Genomic DNA, 18,696 nt, shown 5'->3' on the forward strand with positions numbered 1-18,696 from the left:
TCAATTAGATATAAGTCGACGAGTTAACTGGTTGAGTATACTCAGTCGCCTATCGAGCAATCACATGCATTCGATTTTGGCTGATATTGTATATTTTGCCATGTCTGAGTATAATGGTAGTATATTGTGATACTGTGTATTTTGACGTCAAGCTCAAGCAGATATTTCAAAAATAACCAATCAATAGAACCGTTTGCATGCTAACGAATGCCCCCGGTTCGGGTCAGAGGTGAAGTTCGATTTCCATATTTCGTATTTCGCTGTGAATTTCTCCAGTTCTTAAATAAATTTACCGAAGAAAGCCCCTGCTAATATCGTTTATGTCTAACATAAAAATACTAACAAATTAGTCTGACTTACCCTTCGAAAGTTGATGATATATGAATTACGTCCTTTGCACCGCATACCGGTCAGATTATGGGTAACACAACAGCGCCTATTTCTGCCGTGAAGGACGCCATAGCTAGTAAAATTACTGGGCATATGAGATTTGACATCTTATCTCTCAAGCTGACGACCGCAGTTGTAGTTTTTCAATAATCTTGAGCGGCACTGCATTGTAGGGCAGGGTGTACCAATTACTACCAGCTGAACGTCCTGCTCGTCTCGTCCCTTATTTTTATAAGAAAAAAAACTTCAAAAGATACAATATAAGCAAAACCCAAAAAAATCTTTATATTTCTTCCGTTAATATAATGCATTAATTACAGCTGCAACGGCTGCCCAGAGAGTGTTCAAAGTATCAATGTTGTTCCCGAGCTCAGTCTTATGTAACGACGCCGGACAAGCTGTGCTGCGACAAAAAGTACGAACAGCCATCAACCAGCTCAACAGGGATTGGAACTTCTGTTCTTATGCTATAGATGGTAAGTAAATTGCAATTTATTAAAATACTAAATCTGGACAACAAAGCGCAACACACTAGGCGGGCCTCTCTTCATCAGCCGGAAGACGTCCACTGCTGGACAAAGGTCTTCCCCAAAAATTTCCACGAGGACCGGTCCTGCGCTGTCCTCATCCAACGTATTCCGGCGATCTTGACCAGATCGTCGGTCCATGTTGTGGGCGGCCTACCAACACTGCGTCTTCCGGTACGTGGTCGCCATTCGAGGATTTTTCTGCCCCAACAGCCATCCGTCCGTCGAACTATGTACCCTGCCCGTCGTCGTCAGTTTCGTAATCATTTGGACTATGTCGGTAACTTATCGGAGAAAATATCATTAAATAATAAATTATATGATATATTCATAATTCTCGATGGACAAAGAATAATGTTATAGATGCATAATTTAACTGAATTTATAATCACGTCTGCTAAGTTTGTTTAGTTTCCTCTTGAGAGTTCCACATGATATTCTATTATTAATCTGTAATAACAAATAATTAATTAAAATACTATTCGTTAATAAAAATATTTATTATTAGTATTTGTGTTGCTTGTGGCAGCGTCGTGGGACGAGTCGTTCCCTTCCCTAAAATATACTACTTCAAGTGTTTATAAAATGTTACCATACTAGATGGTTCCGCTTAACTTCAAATGATTAAAGTCTGCTAGCTGTCGTATTTAATCATGTTGAAGGCTAAGGGACGACGCTCACTTATTCAGCTCTTTTCAGCTTTTGTCCATAGAAAACAACAATTTTGTATGGAGACGTGTACGCGTTGATTCAGCTTTCCGCGTCCATTCTGCTTTCACGGCAAACCAGCATAAAATGAGGATAAATGTGTTTTTATTATGCAAATGCTATAGAGAGCGTTCGGCGCTGTTCCGCCGTGTACAGCGCTGTTCGCCGTCGAATGCGGCGGAACAGCTCTTTACAGGGATGGTTCGCGACTTCTTGTCGACAAGTTGCGACCTGTATAGTTCCTGCATTGATTTGACGTAATCATTATGCACGCAAAGATTAAAGAGTGCAGACGTGATTTAATGTTCCGTACGCGGCTGATAGAAGCAGAGCTGTATAGGTGTGACCAAAATCTGCTGAATAAGTGCGCGTAGTCCCTTATTGTACTTTGAATCTAAAGAATTTTAAATATTAATGTGGAAAAATAACTAATTTTTTTTTAATAAGGTACTCGCGAATGTAAAGAGTTGGATATAAACGTGAAATGCGACCATCGTGCCAACTCGCGGCAATCAAGACAAGTTTCATCTCCTCCAACTGTCAAGTCTGAGGACACATACGTCCTTGACGCTATCATACCCGTGGAAGAGTAAGTAGATAAACAATTACCCAATACAGAGCATTTTTATCTTTACATCACAGTATACGATAGAATCCAGAGAAATTTCCTTTCACACGTCATTCGAAGCAGCATACCACTAAGATTCAATGCTAAATAAATATATTTTATGTTATCGAATATATTCTTAATCACAATATTGATATCAAAACTGTTTCACTCTTAGGGTATATTTCAGTTAAAAAATATATTCCAACCGTTTATCATATATTCTATATTTAAAATATTTATTTATTAATTTTTCAATACTGTCTGGTTTGGTATCTCTCTTCTCTATAAAAGTATAAAATACGGCAATCAGCCATGTTAATTAAGACCTGAATGACGTCACGGCTTTATAAATTGAACCGGGACGGTTAAAGTCATAATCGGCCAATATGACACTTGCAATAGTCCGAAATACAAAGTATATTGATAAAAATATAGTAATATGCGTTACAGCTTTTTTTTAAATGAAATCTTAATCTGAAATTTATGAAAATAATGAATTAAAATGCTTTAATATATAACTTCACACTTATTAGTAGAAAATTATCGACAAGACTATTACAAAGCACACCTTATAACCTTAACTTTATCGCCTTTTTGTCTGAGCCTCAGAGAGAGCTAGACCAAACACAGTGCTGCCAATATAAATGAAGAATTTCTTACAAAATTAGTAGACTCTTTACTGATATTAAATTATAATATTAATTAATAATTACATTGTACATTATATCCTTCAAACAGTATTTAATATAAATTATCTGCTGGGACATGTATTTAGATTTTATTATTAAAGTTTAATTTTTTAAGATTCTAAAGAGACCGGACCACACAATATGGTGTTGGATAATAATACAAGCACACGCAAAGCATGGCATAGTTAACAATAGAATATCGTATATGGTATAGGGGCTCCTGTTTCCGCAATTAGACCACTAACATGGGTCCATTTTGCGTGTATATCTATATATATCGTATATTCAAATGTCTACTCTTCGATATAATATTAGTGTAAAAATAGATGTGCACAAACACGTCCTAGTCAAAGAATGTCTATTAGCAAAACAAAATATGCTTCACACATAATATTGTCATATTGCATATTATGATAGAGTTCTTGAAGTGGCAGGCTCCTTCTGACAAGAACAGAAGGCGCCTTTTTCTTCCGTCAACACTGTTGAATTATTAAAACTTTCGTGAGACATTATTAACTTATTTATTAATACGGCTTTACTCACCTTTTATCGGTGTGGATACCGACTAGTTTCGGACCATCGCAAGGTCCTGCGTCACAGTAATTGTAGTGGGTTCGCGATAACGTCCCGTCTCTTACTGCGGACTTGTGCTCGTAGTGCGCGGCTGGACATGGCAGGGGGCGCGGGGTGTTAGAGTTCCTTCATTTTTTATGGGATCCCTAGATAATGGTCTAAAACTAGTCGGTACCCACACCGATAAATCGTAAATAAAGCCGTATAAATAAATAAGTCAACAGTTGTTCAAGCTTTATTTGTGTTTCGGTGTGAACGGAGCCGTAGCTAGTCAATATACTAGACTATTAAAACTTAACATCTTGTCATTTGAGTCCTGTAGTGACGAACTCATGCGTGGTATTCCGAGAACCCTTAGCTGCACTACTTTGTATTAGGCAGGATTTTATATCACTTATCATCCGGTGGAAGATCACCATCCGCAAGTCTTGTCTCTCCTTACCCTAAACAAATGGTCAATATGTAGTATTAATTTTAATCATTATCTTCTGTACTCTTTATATAAATATAAGCATGTTTCACACTGCATGTATGTATATTATCTTTGGCACATAGGACACGAAGCAACAGAGAAGGGCGGCAGGCCGGTGACACGTACAACGTTGAAATCTCCTTCCCATCTGTAAAGTAAGTTGCACATATTGCACTCAGCACATACATTGAGACGCCTTAATTAAACTTGCCGTGAAGTTAATTGCTTTAGAGTTGATACTATGTTAATGTTACGTCAAGTGGGTTAATGGCATTCCTTCGGTTCGAATAATTATGATAGTTGGACGTAAAATCACACAGTAACATAGTATACCAGTGGGAGGCTAGATAATGGGTACCACAATGGCTCCTATTTCTGCCGTGAAGCAGTAATATGCAAGCATTACTGTGTTTCGGTCTGAAGGCCGCTGTAGCTAGTGAAATTACTGGGCAAATGAGACTTGACATCTTATGTCTCAAGGTGAGGAGCGTAATTGTAGTGCCGCTCAGAATTTTTGGGTTTTTCAACAATCTTGAGCGGCACTGCATTGTAATGGACAGGGTGTATCAATTCGCATCAGCTAAACGTCCTGCTCGTCTCGTTCCTTATTATCATTAAAAAAAAATTTTACGTTATTCATCTTTGTAATATTTAAATCAAGTATATGGACAACTTAATATTCGTAAATTAAATTAATAATAATTCATACCACCACTGCCCATAATTACTGGGCAAATGAGACTTGACATCTTATGTCTCAAGGTGACGAGTGCAGTTATAGTGCCGCTAAGAATTTTTGGGGTTTTCAATAAAGGATTATTGAGTTGCTGTGCATTGTAATGGGCAGGGCAGATCAATTACCATCAGCTGAACGTCCTGCTCGTCTCGTCCCTTATTTAAAAGATAAAAAATAAAATAAAATAAAAAATAGATTCCAGAACGTATGCCACTTTATCCTAAGGGTACAACAATAAATTTTATGGTGCCTATTAATACGCTCGCCATAGTTGGGTAAAAAGAAAATTGCATGCATTACTAAACGTTTTCATAGCATTTAACACAACTTTTGTACAGCATTTATAAAGTTTTCAAATTGAATCTCTAGACTATAATATAAAATCTTAAGGTACGCTTACATTAAATGAATTTATAGGTTGCTTTTATGTGGGAAACTATTGACTAATCTTTTGAATATTTCCAGCGACCCTGTTATCAATAACGGTAATAACGAACGATCGACTGTTAAGAAGCTATTGGAGAAGCTGATTCTCGAAGATGAACAATTCGATGTGAGGAATATTCTACCGAACACGGTCCCTGATCCAGCAAGCTTGAAACTCGAATCCGATTACGCTTGCCCCATGGGACAGGTTGTTATGGCTCCCGATTGTGGTAAGTGTATTGCAGTGTGTAATTCCAAGAATAGTACAACTCTGTTTTCGCAACTATAATATATTGCGACTATTGTTAATATCTTTTGACGTGCACAATTTCTAGACAGTATTTTGAATACGAGGAGAATACAATAAAGAATACAAATTTCATACGCATTACTAGTGGGAGGCTCTTTGCACTGGATGCCGGCTAGATTATGGGTACCACAACATTATTGTGTTTCGGTCTGAAGGGCGCGAAGCTAGTGAAATTACTGAACAAATGAGACATCTCTATCTTATGTCTCAAGGTAATGAGCGCAATTGCAGTGCCGCTCAGAATTTTTGGGCTTTCCAAGAATCCTCAGCGGCACTTCATCGTAATGGGCAGGGCCTATCAATTACCATCAGCTGAGCGTCCTGCTCGTCTCGTCCTTATTGTCATACAGAAAATATATTGGATAGACTTTAGATCATAATGGATGGACTCATGGTGTCATATTATCAGTGTTTGTTGGGAGTAATATATCTTCAACCTTACTTCAAATAGTACGTTTTCTCTATGAGTAAGAACTTACGTACATATCAAAACGAAATGATGTATTATTTCAAATTCGAGTATTTTTAACGGAACATTACCACCATATTTTCAAACACCTCAAGGTGCAATATCTAAAAAAATACCAAGCATAGTGTTCATTCCAATGAATAATTTTTGAAGCGCAAATTTAAGCAATAGAAGACGATAAATAACGAAATATTATAAAAGAATAAACGATAATTTCTTGACTAAATATTCACAATTACAAAATGGTGATAAAAGTAATATTATATCCCGAAGTCCTTTACGAGTCTTAGAAGTGTGGTCCATGACTTGGAAACAAACATCTATATTCATCATATAAATGATTGCACCTACCGGGATTCGGACCCGGGACCTCCAGCTGAGTAGTCAGGGTCACTAACCATTCGGCTATATGGCTATATGTGGCACATTTTGTGGTGCAATCCAGTACATATTTGGTTTATTTACAACGTGTTTTGTTTGTAGTATCGTGCGCTGTTGGTACATTCCTGGACGTCGCAAGTGACTCGTGCAAGCCATGTCCGTCTGGCACATATCAGTCGGAAGCCGGACAACTTCAGTGTACACCATGCCCAACCATCGCTGGACAAACCGGAGTCACTCAGGCGGTAGGAGCTAGGAGCGCCGCTGACTGCAAAGGTATCTATCTACTATTACGATAATAACTAAATTGCAATCCTTGGGTGCCATTTGGTTCCACAACTGTATTAACGTAACGCATCTGTAGCTGTCATTTACCTATGTGTCAAACTCCACCTCTATGACAGCTGTCACTTTGGCATTTACTTGTTATAATAGAACACACCAACCGTAGTTCTACACTCTAAGCTTGGTGGTCTACTAAAACGTGACATTGGTGAGTTGTGGTGCCCCTTCCACAGAAGCCACTTGAAAGAATAGAATAGAAACTTAACTCTGTATATTTAATTATTAATACCGTGAAGTATAACTAAAACCTCAAAATAATAAAATATAATATTTTATTTAATATAATACAACAACTATCACTTTTAATAATATTTTTGAGGATAATATGGGCTATTACACTGTAAACTTTTACCTGAATGACAAAAGGGCTTGGTCGCTTAGCGAAACTAACACACTACTTATTGTTTAAATGGAACGTCCTGCTCGTCTCATTCCGTATTTTCATAAATAAATAAAAACTCATTTGTTCATTATGTTGTCTCGTAATAATTTAACCGAAGTCCACGTAAGAGTGATTTTAATTAAATTAATATTTCGCTGAAAGCATTGAAAGTTTGTGTAAATATTAACCCTATCAAATGAGTGCCAGTTAATGATAATTAATTGTTCAAAAATTCATACATAAGTATTAAAACCGAAGCCGTTTGTGTCATTACATTTATAATTACTTTTGTTAACTTTGAGTTCATATCTTAATGATGGCAAACTCTCGTGCTTAAACTCGTATTAAAGTCGTTTCAACTTATTATAATACACAAAATATTATATTGTTGTCAGCCGTTCTAGAAATCAGAAAGGAGATCTATGGAGCTGTGTACTTTTAAGAAACTTTTTTTTTCATAATTTACTTGCATTTAACTTATCTGTAAATTATATACTGTTACTTATCGTACCAGTTAATTACAATTAATAATTGTTCTTCCTAGATAAATTTACGAACGAAGTGTACATTGTACAATGCTTCATCTTTAATAAGTTTTTTTAAGGTATACTTCTTTAGGCGCGTTATAAAAAAATGATGAGAGTGAAATTTTAAGATGCGCAAACATCAGTATCACAAAAGTAACAGGCTGAAGTTGGTTCCTAAAATTTACCGACGTTTGCGACGTTCGTTTTTTTTTGTTTGCTTACTTCATCCATTATAGGATAGGCAAAGGGTTAAAGCCCGTACAGCCGTATTCGTTATTTAATAATTAATTGTCAAAGGCATCTTAGCAAAATTTTTACAATATTGTTCTTTCTACAAAAATAATTGCACGAGGAATAAATGATTTTAAGTATTTTTGCTTTGTAAGACCAAAGAAGTATAACTTGCGTGCATACATAAGTGCACACACACTATTTAGTTGCATTTAATATTACCCCGTCAAATATCGTACCCGTTAATGATAATTAATTGCTCTAAATCATGTATTTTATATTAATGTCGCGTATTTGTGTAGTTACATTTATGATCACTGCGGCTAACTTGAGTTTATATCTCTATATTGGCAAACTGTCGTGCTAAAACTGTTATTGTAGTCATTTCAACTTTAGTATGCTTATTATTGCACCCTGGAAATTACAAACTAGATCTATGGAGCTATCAACAACGCTTCTTAGATAAATTTATAGTAATTACAAATTTAATTTTAAATATTTATAAATGTACAATTAGGCACATAGTAATAGAACGAGGTATAGCCTGGGACTAGATTGTGATTAAAAAAATATAATGCTGGGAGAGTTTCTTGCGCCGCTTCTTCTCTCTCAGAGCGCCATTTGTTTCCGAAGCGGTAGTAGTATCTAGAAGTATAAGAAATGACATCAAAAAGAATTCTAAAGGAATCAAAGAATTCTAAAGGAATCAATTTTGAGAAAATAAATGTCTTTTATGCCTTTATGCCTTTATACATTTGGTTACTTTTAATCTTTACATATTTGAATAAATAGTTACAGTCTTATATAATTTTTACATTTGGATAGAGTCTGTTGCTGTAAGACAACCGATAAAATCAGGCCAGGAATATTCGTTTTGTGTGCGTGACAAGCTACGTCTTACACTCGCGATTTGTATGACACTTTGTGTTTGTGTGCGTGAATTGCTCAAAAGAGAGGTTAGTTCTAAATTCTATTTTTTTCGACTTTTTCACAGCTGTCATAGTTTATCTAGACGTATAATTGATTTAAGGTTACAAGTCAAATCAGCAAAACACTCGCTCTTGGCTCGCTAGATGGCACTAGGTGACATCGTGAGTGAGTTGTAGTCGTTTTTAGTTAAGGCTGGGGATCGAGCCAACGGCCTTGAGGAATCGTGCAAAGCTAAGTTACCTCTCTCGCACAAGATCACCATAGTTTTAATTCAGAATTAGCAGCATTTTTTATTTATTACAAACATAACACAATTTTGTTTACAATATTTACAAAAGTATGTTGAATAGTATTGGTGTATAATTAATATTTTTTCCTACAAATTTTATCTAGATTGGATGATAAGCTACAACTGTAAAAAGTAGGCGCAATTTGGTGATTTTTATTTCGCACTGTCTATAAAAAATAGAATGAATGTAATGAAAAAAGAATTTTCGCTTCATATTGTGTAGATATATAATTATTTTTTATTAAAATATAAACTTTATATGAACCGTCAATGGTTTCAATTGTGCGGTATTTTGGCGATTTATTGGGATAGCGGCCTTAATGAAAGCGAGGACTGAATTTTAAAAGTAATTTTGCCCCGTTTCAGAGAGATGTGCTGCTGGAAAATACTACGATGCTGAGGCAGAATTATGTAGACCCTGTGGCCACGGATCCTACCAGCCCAGGGAAGGGGCCTTTGCTTGCATATCGTGTCCGAGAGGACAAACTACTAGGGCCACAGAAGCTGTGTCTGCAGCTGAATGTAGAGACGATTGCCCGTCAGGTAATTGGTGTCTGATGACTCTTCTATGGCAATTAAAGTTTAAATCAGATCTCATTTTATTATTGCCATCTCTTATGTACTATGACATAATATTATGTCACTTAAAATGTTACCGTTAAAATGTTGTTGTTAAATATTTGATTAAAAAGAGCTCAAAAAAAGAATGCTGGGAGAGTTTCTTGCGCCGCTTCTTTTCTCTCAGAGCGCCATTTGTTTTCGAAGCGGTAGTAGTATCTATTAGAAATGACATCAAAAAGAATTCTAAAAGAATCAATTTTGAGAAAATAAAAGCCTTTATTTGAGGTACAATAATTGATTTTTTTTGGCATCGTTTTTCTACCTCTGTTCTTTTTTCACGGAAACACAGGTATATAAATTATGATGTCGATATAAACAGCTTCTAATTCAAAATACGTTTCATACACAAAATTTAATCCAAACCAGTAGAGCCATTTCTCACTAAAATACTAAAACCTACTAAAGTAAAGGTAACTAAAAAGTATTTTAATATATATTCGTGTACCAGGCGAACAACTAAGTAGCGAAGGTGGTTGCGAGGCGTGTCCCAGAGGAACATGGCGGGCCAACGGCTCCGGGGCTGCGTGTCAGCCTTGCCCGCTCGGTACCACTACGCCACAGGTCGGAGCGGCGTCACCCGATCACTGCTCCTTGCCAGTCTGCAGGCCTGGTAACTATTTATTATTTATGCTTCAAGCAATAATTTTATTAGTGATGATAATGTTTGAATTCACTGTTTGTAATATGCATCTAATTAATAAATGTAAATTATCTCAACTAAAATAAATACACGAAATCATAATATATTTAAGTAATTACATTACACTTTAATCTATCAAGGTTAAACGATTACAATAAGATAGAGATGTGGGTTCTCTCTGCATCTTCTACCGCATTTATCACGGGAAGTGCTCAGAGAAGTTGTTCGGGTTGATTCCAGCAGCCGAATTCCACCACCGGACATTACGTGCAAAGTACCACCCGCATCACGATCACGTCTGGCATTCCACAACCGCGCGTTTTGTAAGAAATTTCTTGCCTCGCACAGCCATTTTGTGGAATCAATTACCAGCTGCCGTTTTCCCAAACAGATACGATTTTACGAAATATATACGACCTTCAAGAAAAAAGCATACCCCCTTTAAGGCCGGCAACGCATTTCTTAACACCTGTTGTTGCGGATGTCCATGGGCGGTTGCCTCATCTCTACGAATCCCGTGAACTTCGTGCCCGTTTGCCTCCTCTTATATAAAAAAAATATAGTTTTAGTTAAATTTACATCAGAATAATAAATGAAAACCTACAGGTTCATTCTTGAATGTGACACTGAACACCTGCATCAAATGCAAGAAGGCCAGCTACCAGCCTCAGAGCCAGCAGACACAATGTATTCCGTGTCCCATCAACACCAGCACCAAGGAGGAGGGATCGGTAAGTCACACTGTAGATCCAAATTCAAATATGCTTCAAAATAGGATATAATGTCACTTATTGAAAGTCAAAAACTACCACCCATTCCAAAAGGTATACCCCAGACCTGAGAAGAACGGGCGCAACAAACTCAGCGGGATTCTTTTTGTTACAAAAATATGGTTACAATATAAAATCGTACAATAAAATTTATTATTTAATAGCCTGAGGGCGGTCGCTCAATTGCCAATCTGTGGTATCACTTAGAAAGTCATTTATGTTATAGTAACCTTTACCACACAAACGATTTTTTGATAATTCTTATAAAATTTCGTAATTCATTTGTTTTGAACATTTTTCTGGGATCTTGTTGTAAATGCCTATACAACGCCCCACAAAAGAATTACCAACTTGACTTTGCCGAGTAGTAGGCATTATCCAACGCTATAAAGAAAGAGTCATAAAGATTCATGAACATACGTAAAATAGATTCAAATAATGTATTTATTCGACAGATAGCTGCAATAATATGCTGTTGTTAGATGATTGACTTCACCAAAAAATATTGAAACGAAACTTTACAACCATTTTATACCTCTAAAAATCTCTATTTCGCTTTGCTATGAGATTTTTTTTTACACGCAAAAGTACTTTAGATAATATTATAATATCTTATATTATTTAATCTAATATCGCTATCGAAAAAGTTAGCTTTCTATCGAAACATCATGTAACTGTAATTAATTCAGTTATTTTAACACCATCATGACGTATGGTATATTGTTGTGGGGTCATGCTGCTGATATTGATATAGTGTTTGCTCTGCAAAAGAGAGCTGTTCGTGCTATATATCAGCTTGGTTATAGACAGTCACTCAAAGAAAAATTTAAAGAAATAAATACTATGACTGTTCATTGTCAGTCAGTTATGTTATGAAAATTTAATATACTTTTAAGACCTTTCCAGATCTCGTTTTCAGGGGGACTGCAGATAACTGAAAACGAGATCTGGAAAGGTCTTGAAACGTCGGGTTAACTAACTGTTACAATTACACGCGCACAATGTACAATGTACAATGTGTAACACTCGCGTTAGTCAAAGAAAATACAATTTAATAAACGTTAACAAAAATCGTCATCTTTTTGCTCCAAATAGTGATTTTCATTTTTATAACATTAGAAATTAGGGATTGCTTGTCACTAATTCTAGTAGGCTTCATAAGATACATAATTGATTTAAGGCTAAACGTATACACTGAGAATATACCAGGAAAGCTTCTTGAGCTGCTTCTTCTCTCTCAGAGCGCCATTTGTTTCCGAAGCGGTCGTAGTGTTATAAATGACATCGAAAAGAATTCTTAAGGAATAAATTTTTAGAAAATAATTAATTGCCTTTTATGCCTTTTAATTATGACAATTCGTTAAAACTATGATAATTGAAAAGCTGTCAGCATATACACATGTAACACGCACTATAACTATCAAAAATATTCAAAAACCTCTATTTTAAGAAATTGTTGTCTGAAAAATGTTAAATGCTTAACCGGACATAATAATAATAAGGACTATTATTATAAGATTTTACATTTCATAGGTGTGAGATTGATACATCTAATACTAATGACTGCCGAAGACAGCAAGCATCGGAAATATATCGATCTTGTAATTGGCCTTCAAAATGTATTTAAGTTGTTTGTAATATTTGTTAGCTGTTAAGTAAACGTAAAAGTAGTTTTAAAGTAAAGTTATTATATATATATTTAATAGCTGACCCAGCAAACGTTGTATTGCCGATATTAAAATCGCGATACAAAAGTAACTGTTGATCGTAGATGGGTGAAAATTTGAAGTAGTATGTATTTTTTAATGCTGACTCATAATCAAACAAATTTAAAACAAAATGTCAAAAAAAATAGATGTTGTCCGATTCTCAGACCTACCCAATGTGCACTCAAAATTTCATGAGAATCGGTCAAGCCGTTTCGGAGGAGTTCAAAGTTTAACACCATGACACGAGAATTTTATATATTAGATATAATAGCTATTAGAATCCTCGCAAAATGCCTTTATTTTATTTACGATTTGTGTGGATTGATGTATCTAATGTACTTGTAAGTATGTACTCAATAACAATAACTATGTTTTACTTATTAATTTTTTTTGACTTACTCTTGTAAGGCATTTAGTAATTGACGTTTGTGTATTTTGTTGCATCACTTTGAGTATATTTTAATTGAAATGATTTGTTTAATAAAATTTAAAATAAGAATCTAAAACATTCTGTTTTGAAAAGAGTTACCTTAGAGTTTCTTGCTCGTTCTTCTCTAAGAAAATCTGCCTTCCGAACGAGCTGTATGAAAAAATGACATATTTCAAGTGTAACACAATTTACCTACGAAATAAATATATTTTTGTTTGTTTTTAAGTTTTCCTAAAATGTTAAAAATAAAACTAAATAAAATATCTACAGGTATCGGAGTCGGATTGTAATAATCCATGTGACATGAGCGGCCCAGAGATGCACTGTGACGTTAACGCCTACTGTCTGCTGATTCAGGACACAAATGAATTTAAATGTCAGTGTAAACCCGGCTTCAACGGCACCGGTAAAGTTTGCACAGGTAAGCCGAGATTCCTCTGAAAATAGTTTGTTTGAGAGACTTGATTTTAGCCACCACATCGTCACTCGTGTTACTAACAACAAAATTGTTTATGTGGAATGTTTCAACTCGAATTCAATACGTTAATGACATGTATTTGCTTTTCTGCTGTCAGTATTTATGTTGGAATACTGGCCATATTACAGCATATATCTCCATTGGGTATCACAGAGTTGAAAAATCAACTTGTCACATGGTTTAAGCAAATTGTTTAGATTTGGAAGAGCGATATCTCAAGTCATTTTTTTAATATGCAAATATTGAGGTTGAGCAGGTTCTCAACTTTAAATCCTGTAGATGAATCCCATTTGTCGTATCACCGCTCTTCGACAACACTTCCCTCAAAGCCTCGCCTAGTATCGGAATACTGGGTCTCGAAATCTCGAGCGATTGCCAATTTCGTGGTCATCTGGAAGGCAAAGCCAAATTGGCTTCAAAGAAACTGGGCGTCATTAATAGAGCATGGCAATACTTCAAGCCGGCCCACATACTAGCGCTCTACAAAGCGCAGGTCCGGCCACACATGGAGTATTGCTGTCATCTCTGGTCTAGCGCACCCCAGTATCAGCTCGATCCATTTGACCGTGTGCAACGCAGAGCAGCTCGAATTGTCGGGGACCCAGTGCTCTGTGAACGGCTGGATCACTTGGCATTGCGTAGAGACGTCGCTTCATTGTGTGTCTTCTACCGCATTTATCACGGGGAGTGTTCCGAAGAGCTGTTTAACCTGATTCCTGCCGCCGAATTCCACCTGCGTGCGACGACACGCCACAAGTTAGGATATCATCCTCACCATCTGGATGTGTGGCGATCCTCCACAGTGCGGTTTTCAAGGAGCTTTCTTCCACGTACTACAAAGCTGTGGAATGAGTTTCCTTGTGCGGTATTTCAGGAACGATACGACATGGGTACCTTCAAAAAAAGCGCGTACACCTTCCTTAAAGGCCGGCAACGCTCCTCTGGTGTTGCAAGAGATTGTGGGCGGCGGTGATCACTTAACAACAGGTGACCCGTACGCTCGTTTGTCCTCCTATTCCATAAAAATAAAAAATAAAAATCCACAATCTGAGACATATATAAGATTTAACAACGATACTTCACTCGAACGGTTGGCTCAGTTGGTTGGCACTCGCACGGAACGTGAGAGGTCGCGGTTTCGAGTCCCGCATCGTTCATAAACTTAATTTGTGTAATTAATCCCAGAAGTGAAAGTTATCACTTTAAAAATAACACATTGTTCAAATCAACTTGATTTCTGATTAACTTGTTTCAATATAAGTAATTGTAGATTTAATTCTTTATATGTAATTCACATAAAACATTTAGTCTCAGAAGGATTGGATCCGAAGTACTAACTGGGATTGTTTTGACGATTTTTATTATAAAATTAGCTACATCTACAGTATCCCAAAAGTATATCCTGGATATCCATCAACCGTCTATTAATCCTATCAACAGATATCGATCAATGGTGATTTTTGATAAAAATTGAATATTTTACCGTCTACGTCGGTGTAAAAAACCTAAAAATATTCAGCTATTCAGAAAATAATATGGCTACTGTGTCAATAATAATTATTTCTAATACCTAGTAACACTTTAATTGTGAAAGATTAACAGTGAGATATGTTTCATTTTATATTGATGAAATGTAACAAGAATTGAGCTTCGTATTTTTTTTTATTACAATAAGCGATGAGACGAGCAGGACGTTTAGCTGATGGTAATTAATACGCCCTGCCCATTACAATGCAGTGCCGTTCGGGATTAATGAAAAAATAAAACATTCTGAGCGGTACTACAATTGCGCTCGTCACCTTGATACATAAGAAGAGCCCTTCAGACCGAAACACATTACTGCTTCAAGGCAGAAATAGGCGCCGTCGTGGTACCCATAGTCTAGCCGTCATTCTGTGCAAAGGAGCCTCCCACTAGTTTGATTTATATTTCATTATAATTCAGTAATACATTTATGAACTTACCTCAACCTTGCGTATTCCAGTCTATAAAATATGTCTAGTTATCTGAAAGTTTTAATGAAAAGCATAGTTCCGTTGGTACATTGATTTAAAAGAGAAATGCTCGTTGCATATAAACGGGAATGTTAGTTCGCTGCGGGCGTTGCCAGTTGGAACGAGTAATTGGTAGCTCTAAGATTTCGAATTTAGATTTTACGTGCACTGAAGGCATTTAAATTTATTGGCGAAAATCTTGAGAAATATAAATTAGTAAAAATGACGCTATACATAATTAATAATGGATGGATTTCAATGATCAAATTGCGAATATGACCTAGATTTATAACTTTATCACCTTAGATGAAGAATTGGTCTCCTCTGCGCTCCATCTAGATACTGCAGGCGCCAGTCTCGAACAATGTGTGACGTTGCCATGCCACATGTTCTGTTAAACTTTAACTTTAACTAATAATTGAAACTAAAATGCCAGGTTGCGTAGTTAAAAATAATACTACAAGAAATAAGAAAGATACTGGGATCACAGTAAATATTATGTATTTTATTAATTTCAATGTAAAATAACACGAAGCGTATGTAACAGAATTTGAAAGATGCCATTGTGTGTCAAGATGCCACGCACACAAGCATGTCATAGTTGCCGTGATAAAAAAGCTATTGTTTTTAGGTAGTACAGTATTAAGATGTAGACCAATCTAAGCTTAACACAATCAAAATGAAATATTTTTGAGCATTTTTGGATGTGATTAGTGAACAAGTTTGTTGCGATGAAGTCCGTGCAAAAGCAACGAGATGCAAAAGTCAATTTGCCAAAAAGATGAAAGCCTTGTAAATATTAAACGCTTGTTATTATAATAATTTCACAGCCCGCCCTGACTTAAATCTCAGGGGTCACCCTGAGGGGTCATGGCAGTAGAGATATTTATTCTAAGCCGTATCCTATTACTCTCTCGTCGTAAATGTCGTCTAATTATACGCAGATAATATCACTTTACATTTATAAATAGACGAGTACCACAGCGGTGCCTTTGTATGCCGTTAAGTCAATTGTACCAGTGGAAGGCGTTTTGCAAGAATCTTGAAAGGCAGTGCATTGTTATGGACAGGGCGTATCAATTACCATCACTTGAACGGCTTGCTCGTCTCGACCCATATTAGCATAAATAAACAGTTGCAAACACTTAAAGGGCGCCATATTTACGGAATTAATAATATTTAATAATATATTATATTTTTAATAATATTTTTTTTTTATTTGCGAAAAACTGCCACCAATTTTTTTACTGGAATAATGAAACTCTCTCACATTAGGATGTCTCATGAGCGCAATCGTAGTGCGCTAAACCTGAGCGGCACTGCGTTGTACGAGACAGGGCGTATCACTTACCATCCTGGACAGCCTGGGACTAGATTATGATTACTTTATAGCATCAACAATGACCCTACGACGTTGTAAATTTTATTAAAAAGAGCGCAAAAAAATAATGCTGGGAGAGTTTCTAGCGCCGCTTTTTCTCTCTCAGAATGCTATTTCATTCCGAAGCGGTAGTAATATTAGAAATGACATCAAAAAGACTTCTAAAGTAATCAATTTTGAGAATTACCCGTGGGAGTACTACGAGGTACTACGGGGCCTATTTCTGCCGTGAAGCAGTAGGGTGTATATATATATATATATATCTAAAGGGCGTCGTAGCTAGTGAAATTACTGAGCAAATGAGACTTAACATCTTATGTTTCAAGGTGACGAGCGCAATTGTAGCGCTGCTCAGAGTTTTTGGGATTTCTAAGAATCCTGAACGGCACTGCATTGTATGGACAGGGCTATCAGCTGAACGTGCTTCTCGTATCGTCCCGTATTTTCATAAAAAATAATTACAATTAGTTTAACTGCTGATTACATGACGTACATCGCTTACAGACGTCTGCTCGGAGTATTGCGACAACGGCGGTGAGTGCGTGAAGGACGCACGGGGCGAGCCCTCTTGCCGCTGTGCCGGCTCCTTCACTGGCCGACATTGTCGCGAGAAGAGTGAGTTCGCGTACATCGCGAGCGGCGTCGCTGGAGGCGTCATATTCATCATCTTCCTTGTGCTGCTCGTCTGGATGATCTGTGCTAGGTAACTATTGCTCTGTTTCTTAAACGAACACCAAAATGCCTTGTAGGCAATCCAGCAATGGTACCTTCAGGCATTGAAAAATACTTAAAAAAGTGCTAACCTCTTTAGCATCGTTGTGATTTGAAATTCGATGAAACGAAAATGCGACAGTAAAAAGAGATATACCTCATAAGATTTAACGTGGGAGAAAATGAGATAGGAAGCATTTCACAGTGTTTTTGGTACCAGGCGATCATAGTTGAAGAAGAGATTTTTCTTATGTATGACACGAGTATACATAAATATTATTATATATGAGACACCAGGAGAACATAAATATGGTAGCGGTGATGGTTTAATGTCTTTTATAGCGGTTGAAATCATGTGTCATCCTAGCAACATGTACCAGGACCTCATATGCAGTTTAGAGGTTCATGTACAATACAGGTTTCACTTCTGACATATTGTGTACTTTGTACGCACGCGATATTTTTTTCAATCAAGTACACTTGTAGATAGGCATTACATGATAAATGTCATTAATGTTTCCATTACAAAAACAAGTGCGCAAAAGCGTCACAAAGTGAACTACAGCAATGTAAAATATTATCTTAAACTGGTAACTTACTGCTTAGGTAGGTACTTGATACAATAAGGTCCAAGTAGACCAAACCAAATTTTAACTATTGCATAACCCAATATTTTGTAAGTTCAGTCAATATATATATATGTATCTCATAAATCACAGACAGCTGAAATTTACTTTATAATTTAAAACTGTGTACTACTATTGCCGCTAAAATATTATAGCCAAGATGGTGCATTATGTATTTATGTATGTTTATATGAATTTATGTATGTTTAAGTAAGTATATTGTATTGTCTTGTAACCCATAACACAGCCTAATTTGGGGCAAGACAATTTGTGTAAAAAGTGTGTCAATATTATTATTATTATTATTATCAAATTTCGTGTACGAGTACGACTCACTTAAT

At 36.3% G+C, this 18,696-nt stretch overlaps 1 protein-coding gene across 2 annotated transcripts in view; it reads left to right on the forward strand.

Annotated features, from left to right (window-relative positions):
* Positions 1–18,696, forward strand: part of LOC126967132 (sushi, von Willebrand factor type A, EGF and pentraxin domain-containing protein 1) — a 100,778-nt gene that overhangs the window by 78,617 nt on the left and 3,465 nt on the right. For both annotated transcript variants that reach the window (XM_050811556.1, XM_050811557.1), the window contains exons 25-34: positions 711–866; positions 2,073–2,214; positions 4,053–4,124; positions 5,171–5,361; positions 6,394–6,567; positions 9,362–9,538; positions 10,065–10,226; positions 10,863–10,987; positions 13,436–13,586; positions 17,523–17,721. In XM_050811556.1, coding sequence (XP_050667513.1) covers positions 711–866; positions 2,073–2,214; positions 4,053–4,124; positions 5,171–5,361; positions 6,394–6,567; positions 9,362–9,538; positions 10,065–10,226; positions 10,863–10,987; positions 13,436–13,586; positions 17,523–17,721 — 1,549 coding nt within the window. The remainder of the gene's footprint in view (positions 1–710; positions 867–2,072; positions 2,215–4,052; positions 4,125–5,170; positions 5,362–6,393; positions 6,568–9,361; positions 9,539–10,064; positions 10,227–10,862; positions 10,988–13,435; positions 13,587–17,522; positions 17,722–18,696) is intronic.

Source organism: Leptidea sinapis, chromosome 12 (genome assembly GCF_905404315.1).
Source record: "Leptidea sinapis chromosome 12, ilLepSina1.1, whole genome shotgun sequence".
Lineage (NCBI taxonomy): Eukaryota > Metazoa > Arthropoda > Insecta > Lepidoptera > Pieridae > Leptidea > Leptidea sinapis.